At 43.5% G+C, this 27,684-nt stretch overlaps 1 protein-coding gene across 1 annotated transcript; it reads left to right on the plus strand.

Annotated features, from left to right (window-relative positions):
* The first annotated feature begins 4,414 nt into the window (after positions 1–4,414).
* LOC120027302 lies at positions 4,415–27,618 on the plus strand. The gene is made up of 9 exons (XM_038972221.1): positions 4,415–4,511; positions 13,280–13,327; positions 13,760–13,797; positions 17,398–17,500; positions 18,601–18,825; positions 21,705–21,845; positions 23,118–23,446; positions 23,827–24,075; positions 26,833–27,618. The coding sequence occupies exons 1-9, from the start codon at positions 4,484–4,486 to the stop codon at positions 27,046–27,048; spliced, it is 1,377 nt and encodes a 458-aa protein (XP_038828149.1). The 5' UTR covers positions 4,415–4,483; the 3' UTR covers positions 27,049–27,618.
* The last annotated feature ends 66 nt before the right edge of the window (positions 27,619–27,684 follow it).

The raw sequence follows: 27,684 nt of genomic DNA on the forward strand, positions 1-27,684 counted from the left end.
CTCAGATCGTTCACAGCTTTGTGGAAGTTACCTGTGGTGCTGATGTTTAGGCCGAGGTATGTATAGTTTTTTGTGTGCTCTAGGGCAACGGTGTCTAGATGGAATTTGTGGTCCTGGTGACTGGACCTTTTTTGGAACACCATTATTTTGGTCTTACTGAGATTTACTGTCAGGGCCCAGGTCTGACAGAATCTGTGCAGAAGATCTAGGTGCTGCTGTAGGCCCTCCTTGGTTGGTGACAGAAGCACCAGATCATCAGCAAACAGTAGACATTTGACTTCGGATTCTAGTAGGGTGAGACCGGGTGCTGCAGACTGTTCTAGTGCCCGCGCCAATTCGTTGATATATATGTTGAAGAGGGTGGGGCTTAAGCTGCATCCCTGTCTCACCCCACGACCCTGTGTGAAGAAATGTGTGTGTTTTTTGCCAATTTTAACCGCACACTTGTTGTTTGTGTACATGGATTTTATAATGTCGTATGTTTTACCCCCAACACCACTTTCCATCAATTTGTATAGCAGACCCTCATGCCAAATTGAGTCGAAGGCTTTTTTGAAATCAACAAAGCATGAGAAGACTTTGCCTTTGTTTTGGTTTGTTTGGTTGTCAATTAGGGTGTGTAGGGTGAATACATGGTCTGTTGTACGGTAATTTGGTAAAAAGCCAATTTGACATTTGCTCAGTACATTGTTTTCATTGAGGAAATGTACGAGTCTGCTGTTAATGGTAATGCAGAGGATTTTCCCAAGGTTACTGTTGACGCATATTCCACGGTAGTTATTGGGGTCAAATTTGTCTCCACTTTTGTGTATTGGGGTGATCAGTCCTTGGTTCCAAATATTGGGGAAGATGCCAGAGCTAAGGACGATGTTAAAGAGTTTTAGTATAGCCAATTGGAATTTGTTGTCTGTATATTTGATCATTTCATTAAGGATACCATCAACACCACAGGCCTTTTTGGGTTGGAGGGTTTTTATTTTGTCCTGTAACTCATTCAAGGTAATTGGAGAATCCAGTGGGTTCGGTAGTCTTTAATAGTTGATTCTAGGATTTGTATTTGATCATGTATATGTTTTTGCTCTTTATTCTTTGTTATAGAGCCAAAAAGATTGGAGAAGTGGTTTACCCATACATCTCCATTTTGGATAGATAATTCTTCGTGTTGTTGTTTGTTTAGTGTTTTCCAATTTTCCCAGAATTGGTTAGAGTCTATGGAGTCTTCAATTACATTGAGCTGATTTCTGATGTGCTGTTCCTTCTTTTTCCGTAGTGTATTTCTGTATTGTTTTAGTGATTCACCATAGTGAAGGCGTAGACTCAGGTTTTCCGGGTCTCTATGTTTTTGGTTGGACAGGTTTCTCAATTTATTTCTTAGATTTTTGCATTCTTTATCAAACCATTTGTCATTGTTGTTCATTTTCTTCGGTTTTCTATTTGAGATTTTTAGATTTGATAGAGAAGCTGAGAGGTCAAATATACTGTTAAGATTTTCTACTGCCAAGTTTACACCTTCACTATTGCAGTGGAACATTTTACCCAGGAAGTTGTCTAAAAGGGATTGAATTTGCTGTTGCCTAATTGTTTTTTGGTAGGTTTCCAAACAATCTCTCTCTCTCTCTCTCTCTCTCTCTCTCTCTCTCTCTCTCTCTCTCTCTCTCTCTCTCTCTCTCTCTCTCTCTCTCTCTCTCTCTCTCTCTCTCTCTCTGTCTCTCTGTCTCTCTGTCTCTCTGTCTCTCTCTCTCTCTCTCTCTCTCTCTCGGTCAAAGGGAATATCTAAGCAGTGTCCTTCCATGAGACTCAGCATGTGAAAGACCAACTCATTGCCAAGAATAGGATTACCCATCAGCCCCTTCTCTTGGCATGTCTCTTTGTGATCACCTCTCTATGACCCACAACTCTCTTCATTGAGGAAGTGATGAATACACACACATGTGACGCATGCACGTGCATAGATAAATATGCAGACATATACAGACACACAAGTACATAACATATACACGGAAAGACCCATAGTCAACCAGCCAGCCAGCTAGACAACCAGCCAGCCAGCTAGTCAACCAGCCAGCCAGCTAGACAACCAGCCAGCCAACTAGACAACCAGTCAGCCAGCTAGACAACCAGCCAGCCAACTAGACAACCAGCCAGCCAGCTAGACAACCAGCCAGCCAGCCAACTAGCCAGCCAGCCAGCCGGACAGCCAGCCGGACAGCCAGCCAGCTAGCCAACCAGCCAGACAATCAGCCAGCCAGCCAGCTAGCCAACCAGCCAGCCAGCCACACAAACGCATGTGCACACAGGCACACATACACGTACACACACCGTGGTATCCCGGAAGGTCTACCCCGAGGGTTGGTGATAGAGGGGAGGTACGTTCCGTGACGCTGGGTCACTCTGCTGGGAGTACACGGGCTGGGCACCCCGACGCTGATGGCCCCAAGTAGAGGTAATTAGGGGAGAGTGCCAACCAGCCGTGCAAGCCACATAGAGGGAGCACCGTGGCACATCGTGGGGAAGACAAAGAGAGAGGCAAGGAGTGAGCCTATCGAGGGGAACGAAGCTCCCGGAGGCACGAAGCCAAATACGAGAAGAAGGACCGAGCCAACCCTATGTTATTTTTTGTTATGTTTATTTTTTGTTGCATAGTAAAGTTGTGTTTTCTGACTAGATCTCGGTCTCTGTGTCCATCTCTGCACACTCAACCCAACACCCCACGGTTTACCACAACAGATAACAAAACAAACACACACACACACACACACACACACACACACACACACACACACACACACACACACACACACACACACACACACACACACACACACACACACACACACACACACACACACACACAGAGCTATAAATAGAAATATGGCTGTATGTTTTTTTTCTGTATGCAGACCCACGAGCATCCATCCCTGCCTCTGTCTCCCTTTCACCTCTCCTCCTCTGTCACCCTTCCTCATCCCTCCCCCTCTCTCCTAAAATACTCATTTGTGCATCTCAGTCTCACCACTCCTTAAAGAGCCACTGAACACGCCGATTGGCAAGGGTGCTTTTCTGTTGCTCATTACAAAAAACTAGATTTCAGTTTTGGTGGAGTGTTTCCTGACCGATTAAGCCTATTTCAATTACTCAAAATCCCCAGAATGAATCTAAAGTTACTCTAGTAATCTGTCATAAATGTTTTGTGATTTTTCCAAGGATGTTTGAGTTGCACAATTTTACCTCTAAGGTGTTTGGTGCAGTATTTCTCAAGTAAAAAAATGCACATGTACATTGTCAAATCAAAACCCAACCTTCATTTACCTGTTGTGAGGCATGGATTTTCCTAACTTTGTTTACATAAGAGGAGATCGACTTCCTGTTTACACTTTGTAGTCAATTTTGACACAAGAATAACTATTTCTAACACATATCGATGCTACATAGGCCATTTTCAAAGGGATTCGTAGCTTTTTAAAGGCCGTCGCTCTTTAACACGACTCAAAGCCCCCCCCCCCCCCCCCCCCCCCCCCGCTTCACTCCATCCTCCTCAGCTCCCCCTCTCTTCCTCTCCATCTGTCTCTCTCTCTTGGTGATAGATGAATACTTACCCATAAGTTATTATTTTAGTTATTATATTCTATATTAACCAATAGATGTTTGCGTATTTTAAACATGTTTTATCAGTTTGAACACATTTTACATTTTTGGACAGCCAATGCTGTCAAAGCATTGAGCTCCCTAGGGGAAAAGCCAGTATTCAACGTGTGAGATTTGACTCTGAGCATAAAAGCAGAAGCTGAGGGAGTAGGAGAGAGTCCGAGAGCTTAAGGACTCTTCCATTGTCCTCCTGCCTCGCTTCCTCACATTTGAATCCCTTTCTGTGTTCATATGCATATTGTGTGAGTGAGATGGAGAGAGACAGAAAGAGGGAGGGGCAGAAGGAGAGGAAAACAGCTGTACTGCATTGTTAGAGCGAGAGAGAAAGAGAGAGGTGGGGGAAAAGATATATACTAGACACTCATTCTTCACACCGGCAAAAGATACAGAGGACATTTCCATTTCATAGAATAGGTCAATATCTCTGCTAAATTTGTGATGCTTAAATAATTTAGAGAGTTGGGATATTAATGGCATTGAAGTAACTAGTACTTGCTTGTCATCTTTCCCTCCCTCCATCCTCCCCTGCTCTCAGACACATTGACTTGCTGACTGACTAACTGGGATGCTCCAGCATCGCAACACTGGACTTTGTGTGTCTCGGTGTGTGTGCCAGTGTGCTTGACGGAGGTAATGAGAGAGAGAGGGAGCGCGCGAGAGAAAAGCAGAGCAAGAGGAGGAGAGAGAGAGAGAGAGAGAGCGAGTGAGAGACGTGCACAAACGCACACACACATACGGAGCGAGACGGGAGGAGAGAAGAGGAGTGGAGAGAATGCCTGGTGAAAGGGTGGCGCTTCCTCGCTTGCTGCTTCCAAGGCCTCTGTGAGAGAGAGACACCATGGGCTGCATCGGCTCCCGGACCATCAGTAAGCAGACCCCCATCTTTTCCCCCTTCTGCTTTTCCCCCAGTGACGAGAGAAATGGAAGAGGGTGGGAGTGGGGGAGGTAAGGAGGGCTCTCAATTTCTCCTCTGAAACTGTATGTACGTTTCTATGGAGACGTGTTGGGTTAACCTGGCTCAGCAGCGTCCGACCGAGGCTAGACATACAGGAGAGTTTTTTTGTTTGATCATGGTGAATGCTGAATGTGTGTGGGGACTAGGGAGAGAAGGCAAGGCACCAGCATGGCAGTGGAAGTGAAGGCAGGACGTGACACGATTTGTAGTGGACTGGAATAAGGGGCGACTCGGGTTGACATTTCAGCTTTATATGCCTGATGTGCTGTACGACCATGTGCGGATGGCGATAGGTGTGTGTGTGAGAGAGAGAGAGAGAGAGAGAGAGAGAGAGAGAGAGAGAGAGAGAGAGAGAGAGAGAGAGAGAGAGAGAGAGAGAGAGAGAGAGAGAGAGAGAGAGAGAGAGAGAGAGAGAGAGAGAGAGAGAGAGAGAGAGAGAGAGAGAGAGAGCTGAGAGAGAGAGAGAGAGAGAGAGAGAGAGAGAGAGAGAGAGAGAGAGAGAGAGAGAGAGAGCAGAGAGAGATGCAGAAGGTTCTGAGGAGACAGAGAGACTGAACGATGACGTTAGAGGCTGTTTACAATGATCTCAGGGGAGACAGGTGAAAGGAGAGAACGAGAGAGAGGAGAGAGAAAGCGAGAGAGAGGGAGAGAGGGAGGGAGAGGCAGAGAGAGAAAAGAATGATGAGAAATCCTGTTAGCAGTGTCTGCATGGTGTACTGTTGCACGTATAAATAGTGATGGAGAGAAGAAAAAAAGGAAAGAGTGAAGCAGAGAGAAAGAGAGCAGACCTCTGAATTTCATTATGGAAGAAGGATTGGAGGGAGGGAGAGATGGATGGAGGAATGGTCATGAGGAAATGGACTGTTAGTTTGACTGTGTGTGTCTGTGTGTCTGTGTGTTTGTGTGTGTGTGTGTGTGTGTGTGTGTGTGTGTGTGTGTGTGTGTGTGTGTGTGTGTGTGTGTGTGTGTGTGTGTGTGTGCACTCCCTCTTGTTTAACTGCCCTCTTGCCTTGACATAGAGCTAAGGTAACCATTCGCTGTGTCTGAGAAAATCGTAAATGCTCCTCTCCTCTGTCGGAGTGCGTCATGCCAGCGGGTAATACATTGAAGCATGCGTGCGGCAGCGCATTTCAGGTTAAGAGGTACTGTATACAATTGAGACACACAGACACAGACACACACACACACTCACTCGGCTGGACTATGACCCGCATTGGATGAGTCATAACCGGTCAAACCCAGGTGTGAGCCAGGGTGCTCTGCACATGTAGGTTAATTGAGGAAAGTTAACGGTGCCCGTAGTTAATACAGCCGGTGTAGCTACATTGAGGTGTATGGCTCAAGATAGTTTCAGTGGTAAAACTAGCTTCATGGAGCATGAAGCTAGTTGTTGACTGAATGGATACTGTTGCATACTGTTGACTGAATACTGTTGACTGAATGGAATTACATGGTCTGTGGAACTCGTACGGCCCGTCCGGCTGTGACATAGGCAGTAGTTGATTTCACTGAGCTCGATCTCTCTCCGATTGGATAAGATATTATCGAGAGTGTGTTGTACTGTAGATAGTATAACAGATGAATTAAAATGTGGTGTGTCGTTGTTTGGGGGGGATACATAGGAGAGAGTGATTGCCCTCTTTTTAAACACTTGCCAGTTCCTTTATGAAAACAAATGGAGGCTCGCGGTCGGAGATGACCTTTGATTGTCATTGAGTCTGTGGAGGATGTGTAGCATGTCTATTGAGCGTGGAAATGAAAGCCAGCCTGGCGTTTAAGAGACAAATGAGTGTGCGAAATGTGTGTGTCTGAAAACAAACTAGGGAAGGTGTTAGTGGATGTAGAATTTGTAGCAGGAAACGACACTAGGGTTTTCCCTGTTCGCTGTAAGGGAGTTTTCCCTCTGACTGGGTCTCTCATTTCTCTCTTCATCTCTCTCTCTGTCATGGTTTGCTTCTGTAGTATTTAACACATAGGGTTTTAGAAAGATGCTGTAACTTGTGTAAAATACCACTACATTACTCCTACCAATACTTACTGCCAAACAAATAAACGGCTTGCTTCGTCTACTAAATAGACATGCCCATGTTAGTGTATCTTATCACGTGCAATGGTCCGTTTGATATCACATGTGAACTGAGGTGGGTTTCTTGTGATAAACTACAACAGCCCATTGCCGCGAGCGCTATTGTTATAATAAGCATGACTTGCTATAAATAGCATCTGGTATGGAGTGAGGGCGATGGATGCAGAATGGAGGGGAGATACTTACAGTAAATATGGGTCAACAGCGCATCCCCACGCCGTGTTGAGATCCTCTGGGAAACATTCAGAGGAACCATGCCATGTCAACAAGAGAGCATGATCTGATTCTACTGTATCCTACTGTTATTCCGGTGAATTGCGTAGCCTGCCGAACCTAGTTATTACAGCGTATTCCATTATGTTCATAACGGATGTTGTTCATGATGAATGGTTTGGCAGCTGTGTTTATTCCTAGACTCTGTCATTGTCTGGGAGACAACAGAGCTCTTCAACCGTGTTCACTCAGCATTGTCTTTGTTTGTCCCGTGGTTCTATATCAAGGAAGGTTAGCATAGCAATGTCAATCTCAGCAGTGTAGCATGCTTACTATAATGGTTAGTCACAGGCCTTATGAGGCAGTTTATGGCAAGAGGTTATTCGATTTCAAATGGTCACGTCAAATTTCATTGGCGGCGTACACATACACTGAGTGTACAAAACATTAGGAACACCTTCCTAATGTTGAGTTGCATCCCATTTTGCCCTCAGATCAGACTCAATTCACCGGGTATGGACTCTACAAGGTGTCGAAAGCGTTCCACAGGGATGCTGGCCAATGTTGACTCCAATGCTTCCCACAGTTGTGGGAGTGGTGGAGTGGTGGACCATTCTTGATATACACGGGAAGCTGTTGAGCGTAAAACCCAGCAGCATTGCAGTTCTTGACACACTCAAACCGGTGCGCCTGGTACCTACTACCATACCCCGTTCAAAGGCACTTAAATATTTTGTCTTGCCCATTCACCCTCTGAATGGCACACATACACAAACCATGTCTCAATTGTCTCAAGGCTTAAACATCCTTCTTTAACTTGTCTCCTCCCTTTCATCTACACTAAATGAAGTGGATTTAGCAAGTGACATCAATAAGGAATTATAGCTTTCACCTGGTTTCACCTGGTCAGTCTATGTCATGGAAAGAACAGTGTCACGGATCCCTATGGAACGTTCATAATCCACACCTGTCCCCGATTCCCACTGATTAGTATTTGTATATATGTGCCCTTTGGTTTCCATGGTCTTGTCGATTATTGTTACTATGTCCGTTGGTGCGTGTGAGTACCTGTGCTGTGCGTTTTGGCTTTCGTGCCCTTGTGGATTGCGCAGATGATTACGGTTTTCGTCCCATGTGTTAATTATTGTGCGCTTGTGTTATTTATTAAAGGTACTCCTCGCTCTTTTGTTTGGGTCTCAACCCTGTGTTTTGTATACGTGTTTATTTGGTCTTCGTCACCGTGCCTGTACACGGCACGCTGTAATTTGGGTAAATAAAAACCCCTATTACGCATTCCTGCACCTGTCTCCCGATCCTTTATACCAGTGCGACAAACAGGTGCTCTTAATGTTGCTATACTCAGAGTATTTTGCAGATGTTATAGGCCTTCCTCAATCAATCACATATCTGTCATTGACTTAATTTCTTGTCTTTCATGGGTGGTGAGACATTTAAAGTACAGTGGCTTGTGAAAGTATTCACCCCCCTTGGCATTTTTCCTATTTTGTTGCCTTACAACCTGGAATTAAAATAGATTTTTGGGGGGTTTTGTATAATTTGATTTACACAACATGCCTACCACTTTGAAGATGCAAAATATTTTTTATTGTGAAACAAACAAGAAATAAGACAAAAAAACTGAAAACTTGAGCGTGCATAACTATTCGCCTCTTTGATTAATGCCCTCCTTGCCTGGTCCGTGAGTTTTGGTGGGCGGCCCTCTCTTGGCAGGTTTGTTGTGGTGCCATATTCTTTACATTTTTTAATAATGGATTTAATGGTGCTCCGTAGGATGTTCAAAGTTTCTGATATTTTTTTTTAGAACCCAACCCTGATCTGTACTTCTCCACAACTTTGTACCTGAACCTGTTATCAAAAGCTCATTGGTCTTCATAGTGCCGCATGCATGGTGGTGCTCCTTGTTTCGTGGTGTTTCAGATTCTGGGTCCTTTCAGAACAGGTGTATGTATATACAGTCGTGGCCAAAAGTTTTGAGAATGACACAAATATTAATTTCCACAAAGTTTGCTGCTTCAGTGTCTTTAGATATTTTTATTATGGAATACTGGAGTATAATTACAAGCATTTAATAAGTGTCAAAGGATTTTATTGACAATTACATGAAGTTGATGCAGAGTCAATATTTGCAGTGTTGACCCTTCTTTTTCCATACCTCTGCAATCCACCCTGGCATGCTGTCAATTAACTTCTGGGCCACATCCTGACTGATGGCAGCCCATTCTTGCATAATCAATGCTTGGAGTTTGTCAGAATTTGTGGGTTTTTGCTTGTCCACCCGCCTCTTGAGGATTGACCACAAGTTCTCAATGGGATTAAGGTCTGGGGAGTTTCCTGGCCATGGACCCAAAATATCGTTGTTTTGAGCCACTTAGTTAACACTTTTGCCTTATGGCAATGTGCTCCATCATACTAGAAAAGGAATTTCTCGTCACCAAACTGTTCCTGGATGGTTGGGAGAAGTTGCTCTCTGAGGATGTGTTGGTAGCATTCTTTATTCATGGCTGTGTTATTAGGCAAAATTGTGAGTGAGCCCACTCCCTTGGCTGAGAAGCAACCCCACACATGAATGGTCTCAGGATGCTTTACTGTTGGCATGACACAGGACTGATGGCAGCGCTCACCTTGTCTTCTCCGGACAAGCTTTTTTCCGGATGCCCCAAACAATCGGAAAGGGGAATCATCAGAGAAAATGACTTTACCCCAGTCCTCAGCAGTCCAATCCCTGTACCTTTTGCAGAATATCAGTCTGTCCCTGATGTTTTTCCTGGAGATAAGTGGCTTCTTTGCTGCCCTTCTTGACACCAGGCCATCCTCCAAAAGTCTTTACCTCACTGTGCGTGCAGATGCACTCACAACTGCCTGCTGGCTGCCATTCCTGAGCAAGCTCTGTACTGGTGGTGTCACAATCCCGCAGCTGAATCAACTTTAGGAGACGGTCCTGGTGCTTGCTGGACTTTCTTGGGCGCCCTGAAGCCTTCTTCACAACAATTGAACCGCTCTCCTTGAAGGTCTTGATGATCCGATAAATGGTTGATTTAGGTGCAATCTTACTGGCAGCAATATCCTTGCCTGTGAATCCATTTTTGTGCAAAGCAATGCTGACGGCATGTGTTTCCATGCAGGTAACCATGGTTGACAGAGGAAGAACAATGATTCCAAGCACCACCCTCCTTTTGAAGCTTCCAGTCTGTTATTTCGAACTCAATCAGCATGACAGAGTGATTTACATTTACATTTAAGTCATTTAGCAGACGCTCTTATCCAGAGCGACTTACAAATTGGTGATCTCCAGCCTTGTCCTTGTCAACACTCACACCTGTGTTAACGAGTGAATCACTGACATGATGTCAGCTAGTCCTTTTGTGGCAGGGCTGAAATGCAGTGGAAATGTATTTTGGGGATTCAGTTCTTTGCATGGCAAAGAGGGACTTTGCAATTAATTGCAATTCATCTGATCACTCTTCATAACATTCTGGAATATATGCAAGTTGCCATCATACAAACTGAGGCTGCAGACTTTGTGAAAATTAATATTTGTGCCATTCTAAAACTTTATGCCACGACTGTATACTGAGATCATGTGACATTGAGATTGCACACAGGTGGACTTTATTTACCTAATTATGTGACTTCTGAAGGTAATTGGTTGCACCAGATCTTATTTAGGGGCTTTATAGCAAAGGGGTGAATACGTATGCACGCACCACTTTTCCATTTTTGTTTTCTTCAAATTTTTTGAAAAAAGTTCTTTTTTTCATTTCACTTCACCAATTTGGACTATTTTGTGTATGTCCATTACATGAAATCCAAATAAAAATCCATTGAAATTACAGGTTGTAATGCAACAAAATAGGAAAAACGCCAAGGGGGATGAATACTTTTGCAAAGCACTGTAGGCCTTCTTCAATTTCCCATATGAAAACACACTGCTGAACATTCTGTTGAAGCCTTGACCTGGCCAGAGACCTGCTGTAGCTTGTTGTGTACTATTTTGCACCGCTCATCTTGTTTGTTATTCAGTTCTATTGAGTGTCTTTGAGATATTGCATTACACAGGAATGCCCCCCAATATTGATTTCATTAAAAGTGCTGACAGACTGACTGACGGATGCTCGGTATTGAGCGGAGCATGCTCACTGTGTCGCATACACCGTACGGCTGATGACGCGAGTTGACAGACGACTCGCAAGGTGACGGACACGGGGCCAAGGTGACTAGTCGATGGAGTTTACTTGACGGGTGGTCATGGTTGAGCTGCTACTGACCATTAGAGTGGAAGACTGCTAGTGGTCATAGGATAAGAGGGGCGAGAGAGGCTCAGGGAGAGGGAAGAGGATGGGAGGAAGGAATTTGGAAGGGTGAGAAGAGTAAAGGAGGAATGGAGAAAAGAAGACAAAGAGAAGCATGGCTTGTGTTAGGGTGGCTAAGTGTTAACTTAATCTCTGAGACATATCATTTGAATTAGTAGCATGTTGTTTTGGTGATTTTTCCTCCAATAATAGTTTGGAACAGCTGTCCAACTCTTTTTTTACGCAGTAGTTACTCACTGGGAACACACTGGCTGAATAAACTTTGTTCCCACGTCATTTCAATGACATTGCGTTGAACCAATGTGGAATAGGCATTGAATTGATGTCTGTGCCCAGTGGGTATGTATTTCGGGTCCAATGCTTTTGTATATTAGGTTGACAGTATTTGTGGTAGCTCCAACAGTTTTTATCACAAATAAAGTCCCCTCATATAGACTACGGAAATTGATGCTGAAAGGTCGAGGTGCCATTTCCACAGGTTGTCACTTTGGTTTCAAGCCCTGGTCTTACCGTGGCCATACCTTACCATGATAGTCGCTGCATATGCGCTCAGAATAAAAAAAATGCAGTACTATGTCCTGCTAGAACTCCATTTGGCACTGGTACTGGAGTTGAAATGAGTCAGGCTTTGGCCTTCACCCGGAATCAGCGTCAGGGCGCACGTCACCCACCGTGTGTGACAGCCAAGACGCCCTACTCTGCCCCAAGTGATCGCAAAAGACAGATGATGGTGGTCCTTAACATTCCGAACCACGAGATCTGTCAGGAGCGATTGCGGCAGTGGCCGACGATTCTCCCTTCCCCCGCCGTTTGCTTTGATGACCCGCGCGGCTTCTGGCTTCCGCTCGGTTGGTCACAGCAGGCTAATGCACCCGTAAGGAATTCGCTCAGTGCAGCGAGAGTGGCGAGCCTCTGCTATTCCGCCCACTGTGTGAACCTAGTCCTACCCTTCCCCAGCTCACACAATAGCTCGGAACAAAGCTTTTCCCCCACCTTTGTAATTGTACAGTTGTATCATAAGACTGCTGTGACGGTTGAGACCTTACCTCTCCTCTCAAACGGTTCAATATCTGACTCAGATGTTTTGAATCATCAATGAACGAGGGAAAGGAAATTCTCTACAACGAGACAAATTCTACAGCAAAGTGGAGGAGGCGTAGTTCTCTATGAGATCAAGAGGTCTGCCTGTCTAGTTTACTACAAGCTGTTAGATGACAGTGATGCCTATGAAGATTGAAAACCTCTTGACAGGCCAGGGTGACAAGCGTGGGAAAAGATGAGTATGTTTGGGCCTGTTTTTTTTGTGCATGTTTTACAGATGGATGGACCTCACACATGAGGTGGTGATCAACTGTGGACACAATTCACTGTAAGAAATATTGTGACGATTGTTTTAACACCAACAAAAAAATATTCACCACCTTCTCATTCCATTGGTTAAGATGCAGGCTTGATAACACACCATAGACACCAATTGATATCATTAAAATATTGGCCTACTGGAACGCTCCCCCTCCTCCTCCTCCTCTTCCTCCTTCTCCTCCTCCTCCTCCTCCTCCTCCTCCTCGTAGTTTTGTCCTTTTTTCTCAGCCCCATCTTGGTATTCCCTTGGTTTTCTTTTCCACATTGAGTGCTACTACCTCTTACTCGCCCTCTTTTTTTCGCCCTCTTTCTCCTCGGTTATCTTGGAGTTCCATCAGCTTTAGAGGTCTCTGGTGTGTGAGTGTCTGATGGAGGAAAATGGCCTCCAGGTTCCCCTGTGTGTCAACTCAGCTGTAGTTAAAGTGTTTCAAATCAGATTTTAGAACTCAATTTGACTTTCTTTCATGTTGGATCTATTTCTTTACTGGTTTTTTGCCTGTTTAAAGGACACATGCAAGTGTTAAACGTGTTCAGATTTAGATGGGGGGCCCTTAGATAGTCATGAAGATGTGTTTCAATTAAGAACTCCCCTTTTAACTGTATACATGTTAAAGTGAGATGTTAGGATATAAAACAATACAGACAAGTGTTTTAAGGATTTTGAATTCAATTAATGACTTTTTTCAGCTTATATCTGTGTGGAGAAGAGGGCACGCAATGCAGTGTCAATTTACAGTATGTGCCAATATAATATTACTTTACTATATTTTCTGTATTTTGGGTTTAATAATACAATATGCCTTACTAACAGTTGAATAATAATGAAAACATAACAGATTAGCATTTAATATGTGTTTGAATGCATGATTTAGTAGGCCTACTATCAAATGCATCCTAATGATCATGCAGTTGAAATATGACATCCCAAACTGTCATTCGAGGCCGTTTTAAACATAATCAAGTATAGGAATCTAAAGATCTTGGCTTATAATGACACATATTAGTTTTTCCTAATGTGCTAACAGTTGGTGAAAATAATAATCACATTTTAGTGCTTTGTGTGAATGTCAGCATAAATGTTGGAGAGTGCTGTCAGCTCTACTCAGTAATGGTTGCATAAGGCTGGCTTCATGTTCTTCTATCTGCTTTTTCTATCTTTTTTTCTAGCAGCGGACGCTGTTCCTGTACGGAAAGATGGGGAGCAGGTACGAAGGACATTTCGATATACAGTACATTTTATCCCCCTGAAGTGAAATATCATTTGTCTTGATTTTATACCATTCCAGCTCTACTCTCGAGTGTATTTCATATTTATGTCAAATGGATCCTTGAGCCAAGATGGCCATCGAGGAAAAGGGTCATCTCATGGTTTCTCATATCTAGTAGTGAAACTGAGCTTGTTTCGTTCACGCTGCTTCCTATACTGAGAGTGCCATGACATAATGTTGCTCAGAGATGGTTTGTATTGAATTTCTCACAGAGGTCACCGGAGCTGGTCTCGAGAGCCAAAACCATTACGGTGCTATATATAATCTCCCACTCCAGGGACATAGCATACGATCCATCTCACTCCTTTACCACTGTTGCTGTTTGGTTTTTCTCTCTTGAAAGAGGCTACAAGGCTGAATTGCAATACACAACGGGTTCTTTTTAAACTGAAAAAACACACTACACATTGACAACCAACAAGACCACCACAGATGTTTAAATACAAAGAAAGCATGTTTACTATACTTAATATGCGATTTGATATTTTATGGGACCCCCCCCCATCCCCCATCTGACAAGTAGCAAAACACAGTTTAATTTAATATGGGGTAAAAAAAAAAAAAAGCCCATATATTTCTGGATATGGTGGATGAAATCCGTCCACATTCGGATGAATGAGTTTGTGATTCAAAGATGCCACAGTATGATGTCAACACAGTAGTGGCAGCTGAGCTGAAGGTGGATGCAGCCAGCAGCCTCGTAACACACAAGGTTAGAAAGACAGTATGCACTCCTCTGGACTGGCCAGAGTTTGATGGCAACAACACGACCACTGATTGGCCGATTGACACAAAAGTGCTACACCGGGGGAAACCTGTTCCCAGAAATCACTGGGCCTGTTGCTAGGAAGAAGAAGTTCCAAGGACGCTGACACCCTGCTGCTCCATGCGCGCCCTTTCTGTTAATGCACATTTTAACCATGATAAATCCTTTCTAGTGACACCCCACACCGCAAGCCCTCGTAAGTAAAGAGTAAGCACTGACCCCGGTCACTTTTTTCAGTGAATAATTCAGCATTTTGTGGGCTTCGTTTATCACCATCCCAACTAAAACTGAAACCCTCTGGGCGGCTAGCTTGGACTTCACGGGGATTGCTAAATCACTCTGACAACTCATGAGGTGTTTTATAAGAAGGTATTACAAAGTGAAAAAAGATTCACTTGCAGTTGCAATACATACTCCTATAGAAACAACAAGAAATGGCAATACAGTCGGGAATGTTTAATTTTGACATTTCAGGCCCTTCTCAAGACCAGTCTCCATAATACATATTCCTAGCAATAATTTACACCAGGCCCCTGAGTATGTGGGAATGGAATCTAAAATGTATCTGTGAATCTCAAATTTAGTCTGTTCAACTAGGTTGGACTGAGCAATACTCATTATATCCAACCAACTTCCAACACCTCTCTAAGGCCAGCCTAATTCTTTATGACAAAATGCAATGGCCAATGGGCATACTCCAGTAGGGCCACTTAACTGCCTGCAGAAGTTGCTGTTGGCCCTGGCAACTAGGTCAGATTTGACCTCAAGCCTTTCCTTGTTATCATAACATTGGAGTATGATAGGCCTGATGATGAGTCAGATTCCACAATTCTATGATGAGTGTATGCTCTCAGTCGGTATTAGATAGAATATCGCGACCCGGCCCGCCTTGGGGGAAAACAATCCATTTTTACCTTGTTGATCCTATTGGCTCACAGAAAACACTTGACCTTTTTCAAACACAATTTTCTTGTAGTATTCTTGTTTTAGCCAATTACAAATCTACATTTAAGAAAAGTACTTTTCGACATTGCCTGCTCCTGAGAGTTCTCACTTCTTAGAAAAACATAATATTGTAAGGCTTCCCTCATGCCTCTTTTTATGGTGGCGCTAGCAGCCACGTGAGTTCCAGCTAGCTACCGACCAGAACATTAAGCTAACCAAGACCAACAACACAAACATACAGACTATACTAAACAAGTTACATGTCTTACCTGGGATGAAATATTTTCCACACACATAGCATACTTGGACTCCAGGTCCCCACAATTTCCCACTCTCCCATACCGAATAGCCTGCAGCCACAGGGCTGTTCTCGCAGGCTCTATTTCCCTACGTGGGAGCATTCTGAACTGTATGTCGGGATGTTTGACCTGGTTACATTTACACTGAACAACACACTAGCTTTTGGCATGTTTTGTTATTTCTGTATAACTACAAATGTATGATGAAGTTGTCTTTTTTAATGGAAAATAATGTTTGTTTTTCCTAATTTGTGGGTGTGGTTGAGGGGAATTACTTATGACGTGAATATCGACTTGGCGGATAGTAGGAGAATGACATCACACGGGGCACCATTTTATGTATGGGTTTTCCTCACAAGGGGCACAGTTTCGTCCTATTTCTAAGTACAGTATGTGTTATGATAATATAAGATATTATTCAATTATGAATAATTAGTTATATACTATTATTGGGAGGGAAGCACGACAAACACCAACACTGACTTCAATGGCAATACAACCATTTTTTGTTTTGTTTTCCGATTTCCAAAGCAGATGGTCAAGCTGATATGAGAGAATCTATTCCTTCACAGACAGTGAATTCTCATATCTAATCTATCCAAAATGTATCAATATTTAAATCCCCCGGCCGCCTCGTCCAAATCTCTCTTCCTCTTTTGATATTCCATCACTCACATTCTTTCTCTTCCTCCCTCCACCCAAATCTTTAGTACTTTACTACCACTGGCTTCGCCCTGCGAATCTTTTGCACACCTTATTTGTCTTACTGTTGTTGCTGTCATTGTCGTTGTAGCTGTTCTTCTTTTAATCCTCCTCTCTGTTGCGTTCCCTTTCCCGCCTCCTCTACACACACACCTACTGTATATCTCTCCTGGCTTTCTTCCTCTACCCCCCTCTCTCTCTCAGCATGGGCGCACCGAGTTTTCCTGCAAGGGAATCAATGTAAATCCTTTGCTAATCTCGCCCTCTTCCTCCTCCGTCCCGCCGCGTGGTTCGGCTCACTCTGTCTGTAGATAAACCAGAGTTTTTGTCCTTCACTCTCTCCCCGTCCCACCTCCCTCCCTCTCTCTCCCCGTCTCTCTAGTTTAGCGTTGCTGCTAATCTACTGTGCTGCCTGTGTTACATAGTATCTCCGGCTCAGGGATAAGAAGCTGTAATAACCTTACCATAATCTACGGTAGCTAATAACGCTAGCTGCTAGCGTGATGCTCCTTTATTTATCAAGCATATGAATCACAGGCCCTACAGGTAGAGTCCAGTGTCTGCACATTGAACTACTGCACCACTGTGCTGACTGTTGCTGGTTTGACCAAAGTGCCGATATGATTTGGGATGTGTTGGATAATGTAATGTCAATTTTGCTTAATATGATGGTAGTTGTATTTGATTGTTAAGTAGAATTTACATTTTGCATATCTAATCCTCAACCAATAATATTGTTTTGCCCCCTCTCAACAATCGGCAATTCCTCTCCCCTTTCTCTTCCACAATTCTTTCTTTCTTTCCTCGCCTCATCCCTTTCTACAGCTCTCTATGGAGGACACCACTTCCATTCTGCCTCGTCTGAAGAGGAACTCCAGTGCCTACGGGATCGGTGCTCTGGCTAAGTCCTCACTGACAGGTGTGTCAGGTGTGTGTTTGTCCTGGTAGATGGTAAACCAACGCCATGTTGGCTCCAGACAGGAGGAGGAGATGGAGCCAACATGGGTGCCCTTCCTGTTTCACTCCCTTCCTCCCCATTGATATCTAATGCACACGTCAATTTACCACTTATGGGCAATTGATGGAATCCAATCAGATTTGAAAAAAAATCTAAATCAAAATCTCCACAGGCGTGTTGGGAAATGTAGTGTTTTGTAGTGTGTTGGCAAGGCAGGTTTATGGCTCTGTGCTTGTCTGTGCTTTGAGTGTATTGTTAGTGTTGTGGTCGTGTCTGTTGCAGTTGAAGTACATTTGATTTGATTTCGTGTGTATTTCACAGTCAGACTATATCGACCTTGGAATGATGAAGACCTCAAAAGCATTACTTCCCTTACTCCCAAAATAACTTTGCATAACATTGAATATAAATCTACGATGGATATTATTTGATGAAGGAAATTAGCATTTTTATGAGGACAACCTTTTTCAAATCAACAAAGCTTCAGCCCAGCATATCTGCTTTTGCCCAATGTATTCAGTTCACACTCAGTTGATTTAATTCGATTTGTATTGTTCCCCCAAACACTTACACCGAATGAATAGTACATCCCTCGTTATCGTCAGATATTTGCACTTTAATTAAGGATTTGCAGTGGTGCTTTCTCAGAATTATGTTTACAGCGAAGGTAACTTTTGTCACATTTGAATTACAAACAAATGCTTAAAGTCTAATGAATCTCGTCTTCTTGATGAATTTCAAAAGTGAAGACTGAATATTAATATGGTTCATGGAGCTCATCGATCAAGTCAAGAAGCCATGATGAATAAACAGACAGCTTTTAATAATGCAGTAAGCCCCATCTACATCAACTTCAATCTCCAACCACCCATAATTGCTGAGAGACATCCATGAAAGAGGAAGAAGCCATTTTGTACTGAATTCTATGCCTTCCAGAAAGAATGCATAACCCATTAAGCATTTTCCACGGTTCCTAGCCCATTTCACTTCCTGAACCCAAATCCGTCGTCGGAGGTGCCATATTCAGAAATTGAATGAAGCAATATCCCCCCCCTCTATTCTTTATTTAGGCGTGTCCCGTTCCATGAAGGATAAAGTGACAAAGCCCACTGCCATGGCCTCGGGCAAGGTGGCTCACATGATCGAATGGCAGAGCTGGAACACACCATCCACTGGGACTGAAGGGACTGTGGTCGCCAAAATCCCAACCTCGCAACGCGAAAAGGATAGGAGAAGGGAGAGTGAAATGTACAGTGAACTCAGTGAAGGAGAAAAGGAAGCCCGCTTCACCGCAGGTAAGAGTGAACATAAGAACCAGTGAAAATTAAACAAATCAATATGTACAGTGCATTCGGAAAGTATTCAGACCCCTTGACTTTTTCCACATTTTGTTATGTTACAGCCTTATTCTAAAATGGATTAAATAGAAAAAATGTCCTCATCAATCTACACCCCATAATGACAGTGAAAACAGGTTTAGACATTTATTACAAATAAAAACTGAAATATAACATTTACAGAAGTATTCAGACCCTTTACCAGTACTTTGTTGAAGCACCTTTGGCAGTGATTACAGTCTTGAGTCTTCTTGAGTATGACGCTACAAGCTTGGCACACCTATATAATAGCCAGTAGAAACCACACTGCATCCCACTGCTGGCTTGTTTCTGAAGCTAAGCAGGGTTGGTCCTTGTCAGTCCCTAGATGAGAGACCAGATACTGCTGGAAGTGGTGTTGGAGGGCCAGTAGGAGGTACTGTTTCTTCTGGTCTAAAGAAATATCCCAATACCCCAGGGCAGTGATTGCGGACATTGCCCTGTGTAGGGTGCCATCTTTCAGATGGGACTTAAATGGGTGTCCTGATTCTCTGTGGTCACTAAAAATCCCATGGCACTTATCGTAAGAGTAGGGGTGTTAACCCTGGTGTCCTGGCTAAATTCCCAATCTGGCCCTCATACCATCACGGTCACCTAATCATTCCCAGCTTACAATTGGCTCATTCATCCCCCCTCCTCTCCCCTGTAACTATTCCCCAGGTTGTTGTTGTAAATGAGAATGTGTTCTCAGTCAACTTACCTGGTAAAAATAATTCTCTGCAGATTCTCTCTGTCAGGTTGGATGGGGAGCGTCGCTGCACAGCTATTTTCAGGTCTCTCCAGAGCTGTTAGATTGGATTCAAGTCCGGGCTCTGGCTGGGCCACTCAAGGACATTCAGAAACTTGTCCCAAAGCCCCTCCTGTGTTGTCTTGACTGTGTGCTTAGGGTTGTTGTCCCGTTGGAAGGAGAACCTTCGCCCCAGTCTGAGGTCCTGAGCGCTCTGGAGCAGGTTTTCATCAAGGATCTCCCTGCACTTTGCTCCATTCATCTTTCCCTCAATCCTGACTAGTCTCTCAGTCCCTGAAAATGGTGGCAGGGATGGTGGCAGGTTTCCACCAGACATGACGCTTGGCATCCAAAAACTTCAATCTTGGATTCATCAGACCAGAGAATCTTGTTTCTCATGGTCCCAGAGTCCTTTTTCTCAATAGGGGGGGCGCTATTTCCACTTTGTAAAAAATCGTTCCCAAATTAAACTGCCTCGTACTCAATTCTTGCTCGTACAATATGCATATTATTATTACTATTGGATAGAAAACACTCTCTAGTTTCTAAAACCGTTTGAATTATATCTGTGAGTAAAACAGAACTCATTTTGCAGCAAACTTCCTGTCAGGAAGTGAGAAATCTGAAATCGAGGGCTCTGTTCCAGGGTCAGTTTATTAATTTGCATGGAATCTATGGGTCTACATGCACTGCATACGCCTTCCACTAGATGGCAGTAGGCAGTGAGAGTTGGAATGGGGTGTCTAGCTAGATCTGAGGCCGAACAAGACCTCTTGGAACCGTGGGTCTGGTCTTTTCACTGTTTGGCTTGACGCAAGTGGGACCTCTGCATTGCGTTCAGAAAAGCTTTCGTTTTAGAAGTTAGATATATCCGGCTCTGATTTTATTTGATATATGTGTTAAAAACATCATAAACTAGTTATATTAAACCGACTTATATCAGTTTATATCAGTTGATTGCGATTTTCGGTATTTTGTTTGTTATGCGTTCTGGTGAGTTGGGCACTTCCGTGCCGCATGGCCAGCTTTGTTAGCTAAATCGACAGATGAAAACGACATTCTACAACCGAACAATGATTATTCTGGAAAAAGGACACCTTGTACAAGATTCTGATGGAAGCTCATCAAATAGTAGGAACCATTTATGATATTATTTCGTATTTCTGTCGAAAATGTTTAGACTATATTCCGCCCAGATTTCGGGCGCTGTCTCGCTATAACGTAAGCTGTATGTCGTACTAAGGTTATTTTAAAAAATCTAACACAGCGGTTGCATTAAGTACCTTTTGGCAAATTCCAAGCGGTCTGGCCACTCTACCATAAAGGCCTAATTGGTGGAATGCTGCAGAGATGGTTGTCCTTCTGGAAGTTCTCTCATCTCCACAGAGGAACTCTGGAGCTCTGTCAGAGTGACCATCAGGTTGTTGGTCACCTCCCTGACCAAGACCCTTCTCCCCCGATTTCTCAGTTTGGCTGGGTGGCCAGCTCATTTAAGAATGATGGTGGCCACTGTGTTCTTGGGGACCTTCAATGCTGCAGAAATGTTTTGGTACCCTTCCCCAGATCTGTGCCTTGAAACAATCCTGTCTCGGAGCTCTATGGACAATTCCTTCGACCTCATTGCTTGGTCTTTGCTCTGACATGCACTGTCAACTGTGGGACCTTATATAAACCAGTGTGTGCCTTTCCAAATCATGTCCAATCAATTGAATTTACCACAGGTGGACTCCAATCAAGTTGTAGAAACATCTTGAGGATGATCAATGGAAATAGGACGCACCTGAGATCAATTTCGAGTCTCAGAGTAAAGGGTCTGAATACTTCTGTTTGAATTTTTTATACATTTTCTAAAATGTCTAAAAAACAGTTCTGGCTTTGTCATTATGGGGTATTGTGTGTAGAATGCTGTGTGGGAAAAAATATTGAATCAATTTTGTAATAAGGCTGTAATGTAACAAAATGTGGAAAAGGTCAAGGGGTCTGAATACTTTCCAAATGCACTGTAAATAAATGAGATTTGGAACCATGTATTTTACATTGTTTACAAAGTCTATCCCCTTGTTTCATCCAGGATTAATGGCACAATTTGCCTTATCGGAGGCTACTCTGCTGGGCTGGAGATCTATGGAGGAAGACAGCCTTTGTGCTGGCTCCAACCAAGGCAGTGTGGCACACCTCAGTGAGACCAACCAGGAGAGCATCACCAGCAGAGGTAAAGGACTAGAAACATGGCCGCCACACACTAGAAATAGGGCAGCCATTTTATTATAACTTTTGTTTTTAAAGTACAAACTACATTTCAATGAACAGCACTCACTGAATCTGTTCATCCAATGCCATTGTGCTATATTGTGAAATTGAGAAGGATGTACAAGTAACATTTGATAGCATATAGCATTTCAAGCCGAGATCCGCGATAGACGCAACAGCGCCACTGGTCGCCCCAGGAGCATTTGTTATAGTTTTTTGTTGTTGTTGAGGAAATTAGCATCCAGCATCGTGGTCAAAAGAAATCGTTGTACATACTGTGCTGTTCTATCTTGCGTGCAATGATGTCCGAGGGGAAGAAGCAGTCTTCGTTGTTTAAAGTAGCTTCTTTGTTGTTGTAATATCGCAAACGGATGTGGCAGTTTCAGCTTTAACGAATGAATTCCAGATTCAATGAATGAATACAAAATGTTTTTTTAATACTAAATTAAGCGTTTACTTTTCCACAACAATACTAGTGCCAAATACAAAAACGCATAATTGAGTTAATATATATGTAGTTGTGAAGAGGGATCGTAATTGACTTGTGAGCTCCACATCCACTCTGTAATGGACTGTGCTGCTCCATATTTCACTGTCGAAGGCTTCCAGCCACTTTGATTGATGTTGTTTACTCCCGTTTGATTGATGTCATTTCCACTCCATTTGACAGGTCTGCTAGAGGTGCATCAGGGCTTTATGAAGAAATGTTGCGGAGAAACTCAAAATGGCCGCTGTGGCCCTGGGGTGTTTGGTTGGGTGGTGTCGTGTTGTAGCAGAAAACCCTGGGGGAGCTTGTAGGTTAACACAAGGACTTAGCCTGGCTCTCATTAACAGCACCATATGGGCCCATTCTCTGCTATTATCAACCCAGAGACCAATTAAAATCAGATTATTATAGGCATTATAATAACTAAGGCACGGTTTGCCCATCGTCAAGTGAGCTTTCATTTTCTCCTTAGATATGTTGAGCTTCAAATAAGTTTCCAGTGTATTTATTGTCAAAATGGTGACGCTGCTGTAAATATCTTCTGATATCTGGTGATACCGCTGCTTCAATGCCCTTTGAACCCAACTAATGTAAACCACTGTTATGGAAACTGAAGGCCACGTTTACCTATATCCACTGCCTTCTGTGACACATCAAAAATCTTTGCTTTGTGCTCTGAGATGACAGTTTATTACTTGTATCTAATCCAAAATGTACTTCTCCCTTCATCCCTCCCTAACACAACAGATCAGGCAATGCATCACTCCTCGGCCGACGTGTGGCCCAACACCTACGTCGCCCAGGGCCTCTATTGCCTCTCCTCCTCCGACGCCTGGGAGCCAATCAGCAACGATCCATCGGGCGTGGCCTCGCCGGCCGCCTACATCATGGCGGGTGGGGGCGGAGGGACGCCCGGTGAGGGCTACGGCGAGGTGGACAACGTGGGGGGCTACATCCAGCAGCAGCAGCAGTCCCAACAGCTCACCCTGCAGCAGCAGAGCCAGCTGCAGCTCCAGCAGCTGCAGCAGATCCAGCTGTACCAGCACCAGCAGCTAATGCTCTACCAACAGCAACAGGTGAGACAGACTGGACTGGACTGCCTCATAGAGTACTGTCACCAGGTGCACTTATAAAAGTGTTTCAATAAAACATGGAAGTGTCTAACTGACAACCATTGTAAGACAGCAGTATACTAGCAGTTTGTTAGTGTTATTAGCAAAAAATTTATCCAATTTTCTTATCCTTCTTACTGTTAATGTAATGCTACCAACGCTTTAGTGTTAATAACAACACATGAGACCTACTAATTACATACAGAAATACTTGTTGCCAAGAGCAACAGATGACTCATTTCCTCCCACTAGCCATGAGCTATCAACTCATGGGGATGTTTCTTGATAATGCAATTTTTTGTGTCATGAGAACATTTTAAGGAACTGTGTTGCCTTATCTACAGACAATGGAACACAGACTACACAGTGCAAACCACTCCCTCCAAGCCACGCCCAACAGCACCATCCACAGTCTGGGCCTGCCCACTCACCCTCGCCTGGCTGACCTATGGGGATCCGCGCAGGTGGAGATTGTCGGACAGATGAGCGGGCCAATGGGTGACATGGTTGGGGGTGTGGTCGAGACCTTGGGGGAGGAGCCAGAGGAGGAGAGTGAATGCATTTCAGAGCAACAGGAAGAAGAGGAGACTAAGGTGAGCCATTTGGTTGAAGAAAAAGGTGTTGATTTTCAGACGATCAATCAATAAATCAAATGTATTTATTAAGCCCTTCTTACATCAGCTGATGTCACAAAGTGCTGTACAGAAACCCAGCCTAAAACCCCAAACAGCAAGCAATGCAGGTGTAGAAGCACAGTGGCTAGGAAAAACTCCCTAGAAAGGCCAGAACCTAGGAAGAAACCTAGAGAGGAACCAGGCTATGAGTGGTGGCTAGTCCTCTTCTGGCTGTGCCGGGTGGAGATTACAACAGAACATGACCAAGATGTTCAAATGTACTTAGATGACCAGCAGGGTCAAATAATAATAATCACAGTGGTTGTAGAGGGTGCAACAGGTCAGCACCTCAAGAGTAAATGTCAGTTGGCTTTTCATAGCCGATCATTCAGAGTATCTCTACCGCTCCTGCTGTCTCTAGAGAGTTGAAAACAGCAGGTCTGGGACAGGTAGCACGTCCGGTAAACAGGTCAGGGTTCCATAGCCGCAGGCAGAACAGTTGAAACTGGAGCAGCATCACGACCAGGTGGACTGGGGACAGCAAGGAGTCATCAGGCCAGGTAGTCCTGAGGCATGGTCCTCCGAGAGAGAGAAGGAAAGAAAGAAAGAAAGAAAGAAAGAAAGAAAGAAAGAAAGAAAGAAAGAAAGAAAGAAAGAAAGAAAGAGAGAAAGAGAGAAAGAGAGAAAAAGAGAGAGAATTAGAGAGAGAATACTTCAAATTCACACAGGACACCGGATAAAACAGGAGAAATACTCCAGATATAACAGACTGACCCTAGCCCCCCGACACAAACTATTGCAGCATAAATACTGGAGGCTGAGACAGGAGGGGTCGGGAGACACTGTGGCCCCGTCCAACAATACCCCCGGACAGGGCCAAACAGGCAGGATATAACCCCACCCACTTTGCCAAAGCACAGCCCCCACACCACTAGAGGGATATCTTCAACCACCAACTTACCATCCTGAGACAAGGCCGAGTATAGCCCACGAAGATCTACCCCACGGCACAACCCAAGGAGGGGTGCCAACCCGGACAGGAAGATCACATCAGTGACATAACCCACTCAAGTGACACACCCCTCCTAGGGATGGCATGGAAGAGCACCAGTAAGCCAGTGACTCAGACCCTGTAATAGGCCAGACTACACTCAATCATAGGACCTACTGAAGAGCTGAGTCTTCAATAAAGGCTTAAAGGTTGAGACCGAGTCTGCGTCTCTCACATGGATAGGCAGACCATTCCATAAAAATGGCGCTCTATAGGAGAAAGCCCTGCCTCCAGCTGTTTGCTTAGAAATTCTAGGGACAATAAGGACGGCAGGACCAAATGGGAAAGATAGGTAGGAGCAAGCCCATGTAATGCTTTGTAGGTTAGCAGTAAAACCTTGAACTCAGCCAGTGCTTTGTATTGCTTTAGATATAATCCATATTATCTCACACATTGTTGCCTAAGCAGATTGAGCCAAACTGATATTGCCACTATTAACAGCAGGCCCTACAAGTAGCCAAGTCAAACGTTCAGCCTGCTGCATAATATGTTCAGCCTGCGTAATATGTTCAGATATTGAATTACTTTGACATATTTAATTACGTTATATTACGCTAAATTCCCTATGGTGGAGATAACGTGTTTCTACATTACACAGACTAACATTTTCACCACACAAGAATTACAGGAAATACACAGCCTTTAACCTCAGATTGGTGATGTTAGTATTAAAGTTTATAGTCTTTGGTTAAGTACTAGTGTTTTTGCCATATGCGCCAGTCCGTAGTGGGACTTAGAATGCAGCTTTCATTTTCAGACCACGGTGGCTAGAAAGAAATTGGCACTCTTCCCATAAACGTCTCTTGCCTCACACGAATGCATGGATTTGAGGGTCAACCTAGCATTCAAATGAAAGCCAACCCTGTCGATATTTAGAAACTGGTGTGAGGTGGTGATTCGTTGAAATTATCCAGACAGAAAAGTGTTGTGTTTCCTTTTCCGTGTTGGCCATCTACCGAAATAATTTTCTCACAGAGATATAAATTGATAATGTGCTACGACAGGTTGTCATCTATCAACAGATATATGTAGAATACCCAAGTTCATTGAGGTTTATCTGTTAGAAGAGCGCAAATAGTACATGTCGCTGTGGTTATTGTCCCAAATTCCATTGATTGAAATACAATATCAATGTGAGTGATTAATTTGTGCGTGCTATTGATACAGTAGAACAAGCTAATCAATTCCAGTCTTGAAGGACCGCTTGGTAAATATTGGTGCGTGTGCAGTTTATGAGGTACTAATTGAAGTAATCTGAACACAAGTGTGAAATGTGTAAGGAGTAATTTATGTATGTATTGGTCTTCAAAATATCACAACTTATTTCAGCATATTGATCTTAAACCGGTGTTTTGACACTTTGCCAATGTATGTTTTAGCCATATAAATGGTACTTTTAACATGATTTTCCAACAGGATTTTACTTTATCAGGTAATACATACTGAATGAGCCGCAAAAAAAGTGCTATGATTTATTGATTTTGATGATATTAGTGAAATCGAGAAAATATGTTTGTCCTGCCAACTACAAGTGTTTTACGTCAAAGTCAGTCCTCCAGCCACAAGATGGCGTGCAAGGCTAATACATGGGTTATGCTGTACCCACAGGGAGAGACTGTTGACTGATCCTCACAGTTTGGCAAGTACAGTATAGTTAGTAAACCATCCATTTACTGTTTTCACAGGAAGATGAGATTACGTTAACCTTGGAGCCAACTTTGACCCCGTCGCCGCTTAGAGAAGATGCCACCTCGATTGGAGGCACCAGTCCACAACTAGCATGCCCAGAATCAATGGCAGAGCGCATACCCTTTGTGGTCACACCCTGCATAGTCCAATCGTTGGAGGAGAAGGATGAAGAGGTGGCGGAGGGGTCTATTGTTGCCGTGGCAATCAATTGAGAGGGACAGTCAGAAAGAGAGACTGACAAACGTGATACACTTATCAATAATCAACCAAGCAAGCTATTCCACACCCCTTCCAGCTATTTACCCACTCTGAGACTGAGAAAAAAAACTGAAAGGCCAAGTGCTGGAAATGACAATGATGAAAGAGCCACAGGGGACTTTAAAGACAATTCATTGACTGCTCAAATCTGTGGGTTTGCTTAAACGTAAGGATTTGTTTTGCAGTGATATTGAACTAAGGAAAGGAAGTTGAAAGAGTTAAAGAGTAGAAAGAAAGACAAAGGACACTGCGATAAAGTTCAGTGCAATACAGAGAATCACGAGACGACCAAAAGGAAGTGCATGCTTTTGAAAGTAATCTAACGATAATAGTAAACCGTATACAAAGTAATAATATATAATAATGATTTTTATAAAAACTAAAAAGGAAATAAAGTAATATGTATCAGTGTTTGTTTGTGTGTGTATGTACAGTGTGTGTGCGTGTATGTGAGAGTGTTCAAATGTATGTATGTACAGTATGTATGTATGTATGTAAAAATATATATATATATTCTCGAAAAACATTATTGTTGGTAGTGGTATTTTGTGTGGTGTTCAATAGTTTTACACACAAACTAATTTCTCGTG

This window comes from Salvelinus namaycush, chromosome 32 (assembly GCF_016432855.1).
Source record: "Salvelinus namaycush isolate Seneca chromosome 32, SaNama_1.0, whole genome shotgun sequence".
In the NCBI taxonomy this organism is placed as follows: domain Eukaryota; kingdom Metazoa; phylum Chordata; class Actinopteri; order Salmoniformes; family Salmonidae; genus Salvelinus; species Salvelinus namaycush.